Source organism: Mus caroli, unplaced genomic scaffold, assembly GCF_978045245.1.
Source record: "Mus caroli unplaced genomic scaffold, Mus_caroli_1 scaffold_8, whole genome shotgun sequence".
NCBI lineage: Eukaryota > Metazoa > Chordata > Mammalia > Rodentia > Muridae > Mus > Mus caroli.
The window spans coordinates 74,625,631-74,639,718 of record NW_028227263.1 but is presented as its reverse complement, the minus strand read 5'-3'; the positions used below and the strand labels follow the sequence as shown (position 1 = coordinate 74,639,718).

At 37.2% G+C, this 14,088-nt stretch overlaps 1 protein-coding gene across 3 annotated transcripts in view; it reads right to left on the bottom strand.

Annotated features, from left to right (window-relative positions):
- The window catches only part of Mctp2 (multiple C2 and transmembrane domain containing 2), a 238,613-nt gene that overhangs the window by 187,624 nt on the left and 36,901 nt on the right, over positions 1 to 14,088 (bottom strand). For all 3 annotated transcript variants that reach the window (XM_085841642.1, XM_021166947.3, XM_029480148.2), the window contains one exon: positions 3,045 to 3,577. In XM_085841642.1, coding sequence (XP_085697768.1) covers positions 3,045 to 3,509 — 465 coding nt within the window. In that variant the 5' untranslated portion in view covers positions 3,510 to 3,577. The remainder of the gene's footprint in view (positions 1 to 3,044; positions 3,578 to 14,088) is intronic.

Here is a 14,088-nt window from a genome sequence, read left to right as displayed (position 1 = left end):
TTGAACTAGAACATCTCCACCTTCCCAGACCTCTCTATACTTCCAGCTGACATCTTCTAAAATACTGTATTTAGAACACTTTTTCAGGAAAAACACATTGGTTTCATTAAATCATAAATCTAACAAAACTCATGACAAAAGTATTAATAATTCTAGTAGCTGCAGGGAGACAGGACTTTTAATTTTTTTTCTGAGGCAAAGCCACTTGTCTGGTACCCCTGCTCCTGAAAACACACCCTCACCCATGCATGCTCTGCTAAGCAGCCTTAATGGGTCAACACAAATCACCAATGACAACAGCAAAATAAGTAAATAAAAAAAATTTTAAAAAGTAGATGGAAATAGAAGTGAACCGGTTAGGAAGGGGATCCCAGAGCAGGAATAGACAAGATAGTAGATGAATAGGATCAAAATACATTATGTAAATTTACAAAAATGTTATAATGAAAGCCATTATAATAGATAATTAATAAAACAATAAAACCAAATTAAGAAAAGAGAGAGGGGTAAAAGACTGGAAACAAAAAAGTAAACAAATATTAAATAACAACATAAGTCTAGCCATTCAAAGGAACGCATGCCATAGAGATACGTGCATCCTTTATTTAATCCTCCATTATTTACAATATCCAAGTCATAGAAGAAGCCCAGTAGCCATCCATGGGTGATGGATTTATCTATATAATGGACTACTATTCGCCATAAGGGGGAACAAGCCCATGCTGCTTGCAAGCAAAGGGATAAAACTAGTGTAGAGCATAGTAAGGAAATGAAGCCACTCTCAGAAAGTCGGGTACGACATACTTTCTCTCAAATGTGGCATCTAAAAATGTATTTGTAATTTAAAATATGGATGAATAGACAAAAGGAACAGAATCGAGAAGAGTGGAGATGACTATAAATAGAAGCAGTATCACCAGAGCACACTATACATTTATTTAAAAAAAAAAAAAAGGAATCACTGTGAAGCCCATTTTTATTTAACTAATAAATGCTAGAAAGAAATCAATTTTGAGAACCCACAAATAAAACTCTATTAACCTGGGTCAATTGCTCTCAATGATTTTTTTAATTAAATGTAGTTGAACATATGCTATTGTGGGTAAAGAACAAGGCTCTCGGAAAAGGATGAATTAAGACGTCCCTCTTGTAGCCGCACACAGTCTCTAAATCAACAGACAATTTGTGTGGCAGAATGATGGAGAAACTCTCCTTTCCATGTGATAACAGATGGACTCTTAGAGAGTGGGAAAGACCCATCTTATACAGAAGGAACCAGGGAAGATTCGGGAACTGTGCAGAACACACACTAGACCCCCGCCCGCCCCCGTGATCATGGTGCGGTATTCATTGTCAATAATAACCTTCACAGTGTTTGATCTACACAACTCTCAAATATTTCTACTTATTCAACAAAAACTACAGAAAGGCTAAAGTAGTTAAGCACCCATAGTTTGAACATCTTTCTAATTTGAAATTGTTAGTATATCAAAGCCAAGAAATCTACGCAGGCTCAGACAAATGTAATGGTGATGAAGATGAGCTTTAAGATCTGATCAACAGGCTTGCTTTCTGGTACTGACCATGCTTTGTAAATCTAATTCATTTGCATTTTGTAAAATGGAAACATAGTTCAGATTCACAAATATTAAATATCATAAAATTTTCCAAAGAATGTCTCGTGTTAAGGTCAAAATAAAAATAGCTGAGGCCTTGATTTAATGAGTAGCAATGCCCAAAAGAACATGGTCATAGAACCCGCCATTCCCCAGAGTCCATTCCCCAGGGAAGTTGAGACACATTGCATGATCAACAGATTTTCATCTAAAAGGAAACCTAAAAGCCTCAGCTGAAGAATTAATTTTTATTCAACTCTGTGATGAATCCCAAATACATAAAAAATTAGCCCCTTACATCAACATTGGAGCCTATTTCAGCATCATTAATTAGGAGGAATTTAAACAGATAAAAATATCCAAGAGGGCTGATTAAATTGATCATTTAAATCAGGATTAAGATTTAGGAATTTGGTGCCAGAATTTAAATTCTTCTTCCAAAATCAAAATTTTTGGCATAATTTCACTGGCCAGTTAGCCTTCCTGAAACAATGAAGTTTTGATAAAACTTCTCAAGTGAAAAAAAAAAGCTTGATCACTATTTTTCAGAGAATTAAGGGAAGTTCTCAAAACCTAGTATGCATACTAGTAGAAACACCACAGGCCTATACCACAGGAAGAAAGAGTACCCTTTAGGCTCTGGTTATCAAAGAGAAACATCCACACAATCTAAAAAGTAATCTGCATGTTTGTCTACACTATTTCCCAATCTTCCTCATGCTGCAGCCCTTTAATATAGCTATGACCCTTTTAATAGGTTCAGCTCCTCACGTTGTGGTTACCCCCAACCAAAACATTATTTTAGCTACTTCATAACTGTAATTTTGCTACTGTGATAAATTCTAGTGTATCTGATATTCAGGATATCTGATGTGTGACTCCTGTGAACAGGTAAATTGACCCCCCTCCCCCAAAGGGGTTGAGAACCACTGGTCTACAGAGTCTAGAAAATCACATTGTTTCCATTATCTACAAGTCTAAATGAGCTAGTAATGGCAGAAGTATAGCTATATTGATTTCATTTATAGCTACTCCTCACCTCAGTGTGGAAAAAGGTAACCTACTGAAGGTAAGAGGAAGATAAGGAAGAGGAGGACAAGGGGAGAACCAAAGGTTAAAGTTGTATCCTCAGTGTCTTTGCCAGGAGGTGGGACAAAGAAACCTTGTCCACTACGGTTGTTGAAGCCTTAAATGGTCCTAGAAGGTTCCTTTGTGCTAGATTTTAAATACATAGAGGTCAGCCCTAAAACAAATGGAAACACCGGCGAAATCAATAGTACATTAATTTAAATTCTCGTAAATGACATACTCTCCATCCAGGATAACCACAAAATAACTCTTACCCAAATTTCCCAAGGACAGTGAATGCACCTTAAAATAAATAAGTAAATAAATAAATAAGAAGCTAGGAAGAGCCCTGGGCCTTACGTCGTGCTCTTCGGGAGCATCTCTTCCAAGGGAAGGTTTGTGCAGATCCAGGGCACTCTGACTGAATGCCTGCCACTCTTCTGCGGGAGAGGCATAGATCTCTTCAGAGTCGGTGTCCACCCCGTGGACATGGCTTGCTTCCTCCTGGCTCCAGTCCAGTTCTTCCTCAGACTGCTTCAGTGAGCTACTGCTGCTCTTCGGGACAATGCCTGCCGTGGACAGGCTGTTGGGTACTGAGATGTAGGATGACTGGGGCCCCGAGTAAGGCCGGCCTTCGGGGGCCAAAGCCTCTGCTTCCAGGAGGTCAGGCACTGAGAGGCTGAGGCGCCTGTCCAGGTGATGCTGCACCCTTAAATCCAAAGGTTTGCTTGGGCTCTTTTTAGCCTTCTTCTTGCTTAGGTTGATGAGCAAAGGTCTGGTTCGCTGTTTTAATGACCCCCAGACAGATGGTTTATCCAGATCCATAGCTGCATGAAGAATCAAGAATTCCACTCCTCAAGAGTGTGCCTCTATTGGAAAACCATCAGTGACTTCTGCAAAACAAAGCATAAGGGGAAGACATGATACTTCTGGCTGTGTAACGGTATATGCCAAGGAAATTAATTTCAGAAAATCTACTCTTGATCCCTTAATGAGAAGTGAAACATTAAGGCCATAATTTCACAAAGATCGCAGAAGGCAATTTTTAAGATACATAATATTTAAGAGTTTTAAAATCAGTCGTCATTGAAAGGTAAAAAAAAAAAAAATGGGATTATCAGGTTGAGCCTAAACTTCATAGACAATGACTACTTATTCCTCTCTAGGGATATCAAAGCTAAGACATTTGCTAAGGCAGTTACTACAGCATTTCTTCAGCATAAGTGAGGGGAGCCATACATACCCCTTTCCAAATGAAGGATTACTGAGTATTTGCTGTGATCAGGAACTGAGGTCCAGGTGGAAAAGGATGGGGTACACTGTATCTCACATGTGTGTGGGTGGGGATAGCTACACAGACACATATGTAGTCACTCTGAAAATGCCATGGGGATTTGACATATGACAGGTTGGATTAATCAGAGAGCCAATACAAATCAAATTTGGAGAAATGAGCCTATTTCATGTGTCAAATGCTTCATAATATCCTTCTGATGTGATTGGAGTGTGAGTGGGACGCTGGGACCTAGGCTGCAGGAATGAGGCCACATTTGGCTGAGGAGCAAAGCCCAGAGCTTGAGGGTGGGGAAGCACTTTCTGAAAGCAACCCTCGGTACCTTTTTGTCTCCTACGCTCTCATTTCAAGACGAAGTAGTTTAGTGGTGCCAAGAGCAGTCCAAAGTCTCTACAAGTCAATGTTCACATGGCCATTAGCCTGCTGAAGATTAGAATATGGATCTCTGTAGCCCAAGTCTACTGCTTATCACCATAGGCAAGAGGGTTTTCCCAGGACTCCCTTGCTGTCTCTAGCACTACAGACTAAGTCCTTGGAATCTAAAGACAGACGCTTTGGGTTCATATTCTACTTTGCTGCATGTTGCCTTGCTGTCAGACCAGGGTCATGCCATCGTATTATATCCCAGTTTTCTTAGTTCTTCAGTGTGTATAAAATGACACAGTCAGAGACAAGGTCACATCCAAAAGCTTCTGATAACTTAATGGAGGGCATTCGGGATTTGATAGGTACGAGAATGGATACAGGGTATAAGTCACAGCCTCCAGAGAGTCATCATAGGAATAAAAACATCCCAACTCAAGTGAAACATCTGAGGATGATCTATCCAAAGTCCATAGTGACTATAAAAGGCTACAGTTCTTAACACTGATCAACAAAAGTGAAGAAACCGTCTCAAATAACAGGAAGTTCTGGTGTGTTGCAAGTAACACACACACACCACATACCTAAAGCTTAAAAGCCAATATCCACATATAAGAGAAAATATGCAATGTTTGTCTTTCTGAGTCTGTGTTGATTTATTCAGGCACAATGAGCTGATGCTCAAATGAAGGAGAGACTTGACAGACTGCATATGACATGTGCAGTTAAAGATATATAGTCTCATCACAAAGAAGGGCAAGTGGTTACAAAGTCCAACCCCTCCCTAAAAAGCTCTTTGTAATGTATGGCTACTGGAAGAGGGTAAAACAGCTTTCTCAGATGAAGTAACACTAGGCATATCAACCACATTCCAAGGCAGGCCTCATGTTGAGGAGTAGTTGTCAACACAAAATAGATTTTGTGGATTTCTTTTGTTATTTTGCATGTGAGCTTTCTTTGCCTTTGCTTTGTTTATTTGTTTGTTTGTTTGCTTGTTTGTTTGTTTGTTTAGAGCAGTGGCTCTCATCCTGTGCATCATAATCCCAAACGACTCTTTCATAGCAGTTGCATCAGACTATTGAAAAACACAGATATTTACATTTCATTTCACAACAGCAGCAAAATTAAAATGATGAAGTGTTGGTGAAAGCAATCTTATGGTTGGGGTCACCACATCATGAGGAACTATATTAAAGGGCTGCAGCACTGGAAAGGTTGAGGAGCACTGGTTTAGAGCAAAAGAAAGAACATGAACTTGGGTGGGGATGGAGAGGAAAGGATATGGGAGGGGCAGGAAGAGAGAAAAGAATGTGATTAAAATATATACAGGATGAGATGGATGCCAGTAACTTCTAGGCAAAAACAATGATCTTGGATCTGAGAGCAACATAAGAACTAGGAGAAGTCTGGAAAAGGAAAACATCACAAGGAAGAGATAATTGGTACACACGAAATTGACTTTTCTGGGAGCAATAGAAGACAAAACCCTCAATGAATGGACTCTAATGAAACACTCTACAGCATCTGAAAGGGTTGCAGAGGGCACTAAAGAGTTCATACAAGAAATAAAAGTGGGGAAGACATATATAAGCAAACAGAGATGACCTACGGGTTCACACTCCCAGGCATACAAGGTTCTCAAAGAAGCCCCTTGTACCACTGAAATTGACTCATTGAGGATGGCATTAAAACAAATTTCATTTTAATTCTTTAATAAAATTTTATAATAAAACCTAACAATGTGCATGGTATTCACATAATTAAATCCAATCAATATATCAGATGAACCTGATTCCCAAGAATCTGCTTTGCAACAGAACTTCCTGGCAATCGCTATTTAGAATCTAAGTCCTTAAAGAGATTTGCATGCCCCTGGTGGGAAAGTCTATTTGTTTTGATAATAAGCTATGGGAAGAATTAACTGCTTATATAAAGGAAAGGTTTGGAATCTTTTTTTTTATTAAATTAAAAAAAAGATGCAATAAGACAGTGTTTATATATGTTCAAAAACATCCCCCTGAAGAGTCTGTTGCATTGTGGGAAAGTGTTAATGTCATCCATGGGCTGAACTGCCTATGTCAACAAATACATCCTCGCCATTGTCTTTGGGTAGGAGAATCAGGAGAGGTTGATGAAAGAGGGTATTAGCAACCATTAGAATACTTGCAGGAGAAACTCATTTCCTCGGATAACCATGGATCTATTCTCCATCATGACAGCACTGTCTTGAAATCTCCTCAATGGCATCACATGGAATGTAACTTTCCAAGGTTGGCTCCTTTCCGGCTGCAGTCTGAGACTGACCCAAGTTGTTGCCCAAAGCATCAGTGGAATGGACTACTTTTGATTTCTGAGAGCAGTCTGCCTTCATGTGCGCACACCACACACCGATTAATGTCTCTTGAGGGAGAGGTGGGGCCTTTCTAGTCTTAAGTCCTTTCAACTAAAGCTGTTATAAGTGTGTGCAGAGGTATTTTCCGTTCTCTGAAGTGAATGGCCAACATTGTTTTCACTGGGTCATGAGGCAAGAGAATTTTTCCCTCATATGGACATTTCCTGGATGCTTGTATGAATTTTTTTTCTTTTTTTTTTTTTAGTTTCCAATAACAAGTTGTGGAATGGTTTCATGCCCTCTGTAGCATTGACATTGTTAGCATTTTGATTTAGTTCTTTATAATTAGAATGTCTCTAAATATTCATTTTCCTAATAGTGTGTGATATTGAAAATTGGTTTGGGGCATTAATTTGCTAACTTATATGTAGTTGGAACTGTCAGTTCAAGACATTTGTTGATTTGTTTTATTTCAGGCTTTTAGTTCTCTTACTCTTGGTTTATGAGAGTTCTATATGTTGAATATATGAGCCTTGACAAACATATAATTTGTAAAGATTCATCCCAATTTTGTAGCTTGTCTCTCATGTTGCTATGAATATCTTTTGCAGATCAAAAGTCCTTAATTAGCAAGGGTAAGCTTTTACAAGTTTGATGACATTCACATCCTAGGCAACAGGCTTGGTTTCCTATCTCAATATCCATTGTCTAGCTTGAATTCACTGAGGATCTCTCTAGTGTTTTCTTCTAGGGGTTTTGTCATTTTACATTTAGAGCTATGACCCATTCCAACAAAAGTTCTGCATACAAGGTTATGTTTAGGTCACAGTTCATTTTCTACATGGGTAACAATTTATTCCAACCCTGAGGTTGGAACCCTGACCTTTTCTAATTACTTAGCTGCTAACTCAATGACACATGACATATTTGGGAGGTAAGGTGTCCTGGACTGTTTATTCTGTTCCATTTACCCACACACCCATAACTTTCCACTACCATACTCTTGGTGGTCAAGATAGCATCCACCCTTAAAATCAGCTTATGTAACGCCTCTAAATTCATTCTTCTCCAGAATTGCTTAGTGAGTCTGTCAAACACATCACTATCAAGCGTACTAAATTGAAGCACTGTGAATATAATATAATGACAAGGAAAATATGACAGATTTCTGTATGGATAATAAACTACTCAAAAATTCATATACAATCACAAAAGACCCCGGTAATGATGAACAGCATGTAAAACCAAACAATTGGTTATAATAAATCGTTTTCCTCTCTGGTCATGCTGTCTGTAGTCTAAATGGCAATTCCAAAGCATTGTTTCTGTATTCTGTTATTCAATTATCTGTATCTTTCCACTAGCCTGGCATGATCACAGAGTTGGCACATTTCTAGGAAGAAGTAAAAGCTGACTCCTGTCTAGCTCAGATGAATCTCAATGTTGATGGTCTTCCCTTTGGAGTTTATTCCATTTTATCTGGAGAAAGAACTCTTCTTAATAACTTTTGCAAAAACAAAATTAAAAACCATCCTGCCCATTAAAGTTTGTAACCAGGACAAAATATACTGAAACACAAGCATGCAAACACAATAATATTTGTCAAGAGAAAAAATACACAAGCAAAAACAAAAAGAAAATCCTATGTGTTCTTAAAGGTATACTGCTAACTGGGGTTTGGTCTCTTTTAGAATATATGAGAAATATATTTCTCTTTTAGAAACTTCCTACAATATGCAGTGTGTACTTCAGAATTAAGCAACACTAAAAGAAGAAATCCAAGGAGGACTTACATTTGAATAAAAGCCCAGTGAGATAAACCCACCTATTTGAATATGAAATATTATACAACTTTCCTTATCTCAAAGAATATTTGAACCAAGTCCAAATATTAAATTTTCTCTGAAATCTTAACTGAAAAGGTTGCTGTCAGAAACACCCAACAGACTGCAAGTTAAACATACAATCTTCTTGGCGTGGTGGTATAGTTGCCAACAGTTGTTTGAGAGTTACAAATAGAGAGCAGAGTGGAACAAATATCCTAAATATAAAGAAAAGTATAGGTCTAGTCATTTTACATTGTGTATGAAAACATCACATAAGACACCTTAAATATAATAGTTACTGTGTATCAACTAATAGAGAAAGATATATTAAAACTCTTTGCAAGAATGTACTCATGTTTTATAAAGCAACAGCAAATGTTTCATCTCTTCACAAAACAAAGTGCTTCTGCTATCCTGCCCAAAACCCTAGCTTTCACTAAATGAGGGAAAATAAGCATTATGCCTTTCGAAGCCACTAAGGACAGGTTGAGATCTTTAGAGAAAGCAGTCCAAGCCAAGGAGACTAATGGTGCGCCCATCTATATTATGGTTTCAGACATTCTCCACAGTTGGCAGCTAGCAATTGCCTAAATGGAAAAAGAAAAGGACATCAACACTGGCCTTTCAAGTGGCTGATTGAGCCTAAGCTATACCAGTAGCTTAATCAGGATCATAAAGAAAGCATAGCTAGGAGAGATAATACCATGTTTCCCCTAAGAGGTTAACAAGACTCAAATTGCTTCTCATAGCCACGCTACAGCAGTGTTTCTCAACCTGTGGGTCATGACCTCTTCATGGGTCAAACGACATTTTCAAAGGGGGGGGGTCACATATCAGATATCCTGCATATTCAATATTTACATTATGATTCATAACAGTACCAAAATTAAACTTATGAAGTAGCAATGAAAATAATTTTATGGTTGAGGGTCACCACAAGAAACAGTATTAAAGTGTCAAAGCATTAGGAAGGTTGAGAACTACCACTGTGTAGGATAAATTGTAAGTTGATTGTTCACAACATAAACATAAATTCATATGGTAAAGTAAGAGGCAGTGTATTACAGTATACCTTATTTTGGTCAAGAGATCTTCATCTAGAATTCTGGTAGAGTGAAAAGTCCTACTTAAACACAAATTTGGGAATATTTTTATCTTTACCCACTGAAGAGGAGTGGCTGATTCTCATGGTTTCAGGACATTCTGATTTTCATTAGCTGCTCAAAAGCTATACTAACTCAGCCTGAGATCATAAGTACAAATCTCTTCAGCACTGATAGTGTATTTTAGTTTTATATGGGGAGATAAAACCTAGTTACAAAGCTAAAAAGTCATTCAAAACCATGTCAACTCTCACTGATTTTCCTTCACACTTCAGTGTGCCTGTCAGTCTGTCTATCTATCTATGTACCTACCTATCTATACATATCATCTCTATCCATCTATGTACCTATGTAATGTATAAATGTACCTACATATTTTCTATGTATCTTTTATCTATCTAACCACCTACTTAAATATCTATCTATGCATGTCTATATTTGTATATGTATTTATGTATGTATATATGTATGAATGTATGTATATATGTATGTACATATCATCTATTTATTTTTGGCCAATATGCTGTCTAGAATTCAACATAACCACATGCATTAAAGTGCTTTGCAAGTATTAAGTATATACAGAATTATTAACTATATATAGATTGAGTAGGCTACATCATCTCATCATCTGTCATAATGGAGAGTTCATTCAAGCCTTCCTGACTCTGCCTGCTTGAGTAGTTTAAGGGCCCTTTCCTTTACGTTCAATACTGTTGTCATATTCTTCAGGATGGTCATCTGGACACTCAGTGATTTCCAGATGGAGTCAGATCATGTGTCATGTGTTCCTATGTGAAGTTCTGTTGTTCTTATTTTTACATTTTGTTTTCTTTGTTGACTATTTTTGTTGACCATTATGTGAATAAATATAAATATTAGAGAGCACTCAGATATTGATGACTTACTTCAGGAAATAAAAATCAAAGCCATTGTAATTTCTATGTAGATCTCTCTGATAACTTTTTACAAATATCGTGATAGAAGTGGTCACTATACTAACATTGCATTTACTTAATTTATACATTTGATTAAATACAATTACTGGATATATTTACATATTACTGACTCATGATGATTTATGAACTTGATTGAAGCAAATTGCACACTTTTCATTCCATGTTCCACCAAGAAATATTATTCACAAAGATATAGCTCTATTAAAGGCACTTTAAAGTTGTATAGTATTTCACAGTGGCAAGACTTGTTTGTGTTTCAACAAATGAGAACTTAAAGATTCTTTCTGCAGTGACAGAGGATTTTAACTACGTAGCTCTCAGAAAGTAGAGACACATTAAAGATCCAAAACAAGGACCACTGAGGAGTGGATCTTGGAGAAGTGTTCCTGTCTAGACTAAGCATATCCTAAACGGGTATTGCCAAATTGTTCCCCCACTGTGTGAACATTAACATACCCAGTATATGACATGGCAAGAATTTATATTTGACAAATTGATAATATAAAAAGAGACCCAGTAATTACCTTTATGAATGAGCCCCCTTAATCTCTACTCTTGCCCTTGGCTTTCGAGTGTGTGAGAGGGTTTTCAAACCAGATCTGTCACGTGCAAGCTGACACGTCAATCACCATGCCATTCCTTCCAAAGCCCATGCTCTGTTTCTCACCCTTTATTCTGCTCAGCATTCTTCCTTTATAGTTTGAGAGAGAAATCACATTTCAAAGCATCTTTTACTGCAAATGCCTAGTCCCCCTCTCAGTGGCCTGTGATAGACACTGTTAGGTTAAAGGTTCCACACACAATCTCTATACTAATTATGTGAACCTATATTATACACACATTAATTCTTGCTATTGGCTTAAAGTTTAGTATCAAGGTAGGTAAGACACCTTTTGTCATGGTTCTTCAAATTGTTTTTCTTTTCCTTTGCTGTTCCATGTAAATATTAGCTCCAAATGTTTAGTGTCCAATCTCCAAATAAACAAACTCGTGGTTTTCTGATTTACCTGGTCACAAATGTACTTTTTTTTCTGCATTTCACTTTCATAAAAGATTAGAATAGGTTCAGATGTATAGACATTTGGTAGAAAGTATAGAGCATAAATAACCTACATTCCTTCTAAGTCCCCTTTCCCACAACATGTTCTCCTCTTATGATTTACCTTGTTGTGTGTGCTACATATATTCATTGAACATAGTAATGAGTTTAACTTGAAAGATAATTTCTTTCAAATGTATTGCACAATGTGACCATTCATACCACCTTCTGCTCCCTCCCATGAGTGTACCTCTCCTTGAGTTATCTATGGGATTGGACAAATTTCAATGTTTACAAACAACTATAACATACAAAATAGGTTCCTTGACCTAAATATCCGCTACACTCCATCGTCCTCATCCGCTGTCTCTGCATTGCAATCATTGACCATTTCTTATATCATTCCTAGCTTTGTTTTCAGAATGCCATAGATAGCAAATCTCACATTGCATATTTTCTTCAGTTTTGCCCAATTCACAGAGCAAAGTGTATCCGGGGTTCCTTTCTCCATTTTTGCAGACCAATGGTATATTTATTTTTCGTCACTCCGTAACATTCCACTGTTTGGATGTACCACAGTTACCAGTTCATGAAAGCAAAGAAACCTTAGCCATTTTTACTATTTGCCACTATTGTAAATTTACCTGCTGTATAGATTTCTCAATTTTTTGTGTGGTCATAAGTTTTGGTTCTTTTGGGTGAAGAATCACAAATATATCTGTTCACATCATTGAACATTCTTCAGTAATCACCAGTTATAGTTTATACATTTCCAAAATTACTGCCAATGCCTGAGCATCCCACAGGTTTCCAGCTACTCATACTGTAGTTTTATTTTACTGAAGTTACTAGAATATAGGAAACTGCCTTTGCATATAGACTCTAATTCCATTCATCTTACTGAAATTATTTTAACACTAATAATTCACCTATAAGCTAAAGTCTTCTCTAGTTTCTAGGATAGACAATTATCTTAGGTTCTTTTCCTACCTATTGCTATGAAAAGCACCCTAACAAAACAACTCAAGGGAAAGGGTGTTTATTTGAGTTCATCGATCAAGGGTGCAGTCTCCTGTGCTGGTAAAGTCAAGGAGCCAGGGGCATGAAGCAGCTGGCCATATCCTAAGCATCGTCTACAAGCAGAGAGATATGGATGCCGGTGCTCAGCCTCAATGGTGCTATACACTTCCAGGGTGGATATGTCAAGTTAACCAAAGCAACACAATCCCAAAGGCTATATAATGGCACAGACATGTCTCTCAGAAGATCCTAGATCCTGTCCACTTGACAGTTAACCACCATGACCAAGTCATTTCCAAGTAACAATCATTTCATTTAGCTTTTTTTCAGGCCTGGTTATTTTTTTTCCCATTCCACATGATTAGAGCATCGCATCCAATTGCAACAGACATTCTGCGAGGAAGCACCTGAATGTCTATTGAGGCATCTCAAGGTAAGGAGATCAACTTAGCCTAGCAATCCACAAGGTAAACAAGGACTGAGTTGCCAAAACAGTTTTCTTCCATTTGTTTAGGTGTTTCCATGGCTGACCATTTGGTACAAAGCAACCAATTGTTGTGTTCTTCCCCAGAGAAGACAACCTCTACTGCTCCCAGCTTTTCTTGGTTGCTTAGAATTCTTTGTGTAGGACTGGGTCCCTAAAAATTATATGAACTTAGCAGGTTATATTTAAGAATATTTATATCTGATATATAAAGATATATAATATATGTATATGTAAACACACACATATATACATAATAATAATAATAGATGGATTTGAAAAGCTGTGAAAAAAAGAATTTTGAGGAGGTAAAGGGGGAGAGAGGAATGCTGCAATTATATAATAAATCTCAAAACTTAAATAAGTAAAAAGAAAACATGCCCAGGTACATATATGCATACCATAAACATACAAGGCAATATATATATATATATATATATATATATATATATATATATATATATATACTCCAGTTAGAATGTAGTATTGATATAAACATTATCCAGGATTAAGTAATGATACAATTTAACAAGCAATTTGGAAATTGATTGTAGAACACAGAGATGGTTCATGTCTAGAAATTAATGATGGCGAGATTGGCATGCAAGAAAACCACAGATGAAAATCTGCACTAAAAGTTGACATGAGCTTTAAAGAACTAGCATTTAATGGCCAGTTGTGACAGAATAAACTCAGAAACGAAACTATAAAGACTTAGAAGAAAAGAAAAAAGGTGTGGTATCCCTATGACAAGTAGAATCTAAACTAGGAGCCTTAAAGGAAGGGTATTTTATAGAGGAAGTGGTGAGCAGCATCGAGTGTTACACACAGACAAAGTGACAATAATCTTAAAAGTATTCATCTGAGAAAATGAAAAGAATCAGTAGTCATGGTATGAGTCATCTTGATGATGTGAAGCAGAAAATTATCTGTGAGTGATGTACACTGAGACTACTGTGGACAAGGTGAGAAGAAAGGCAATGA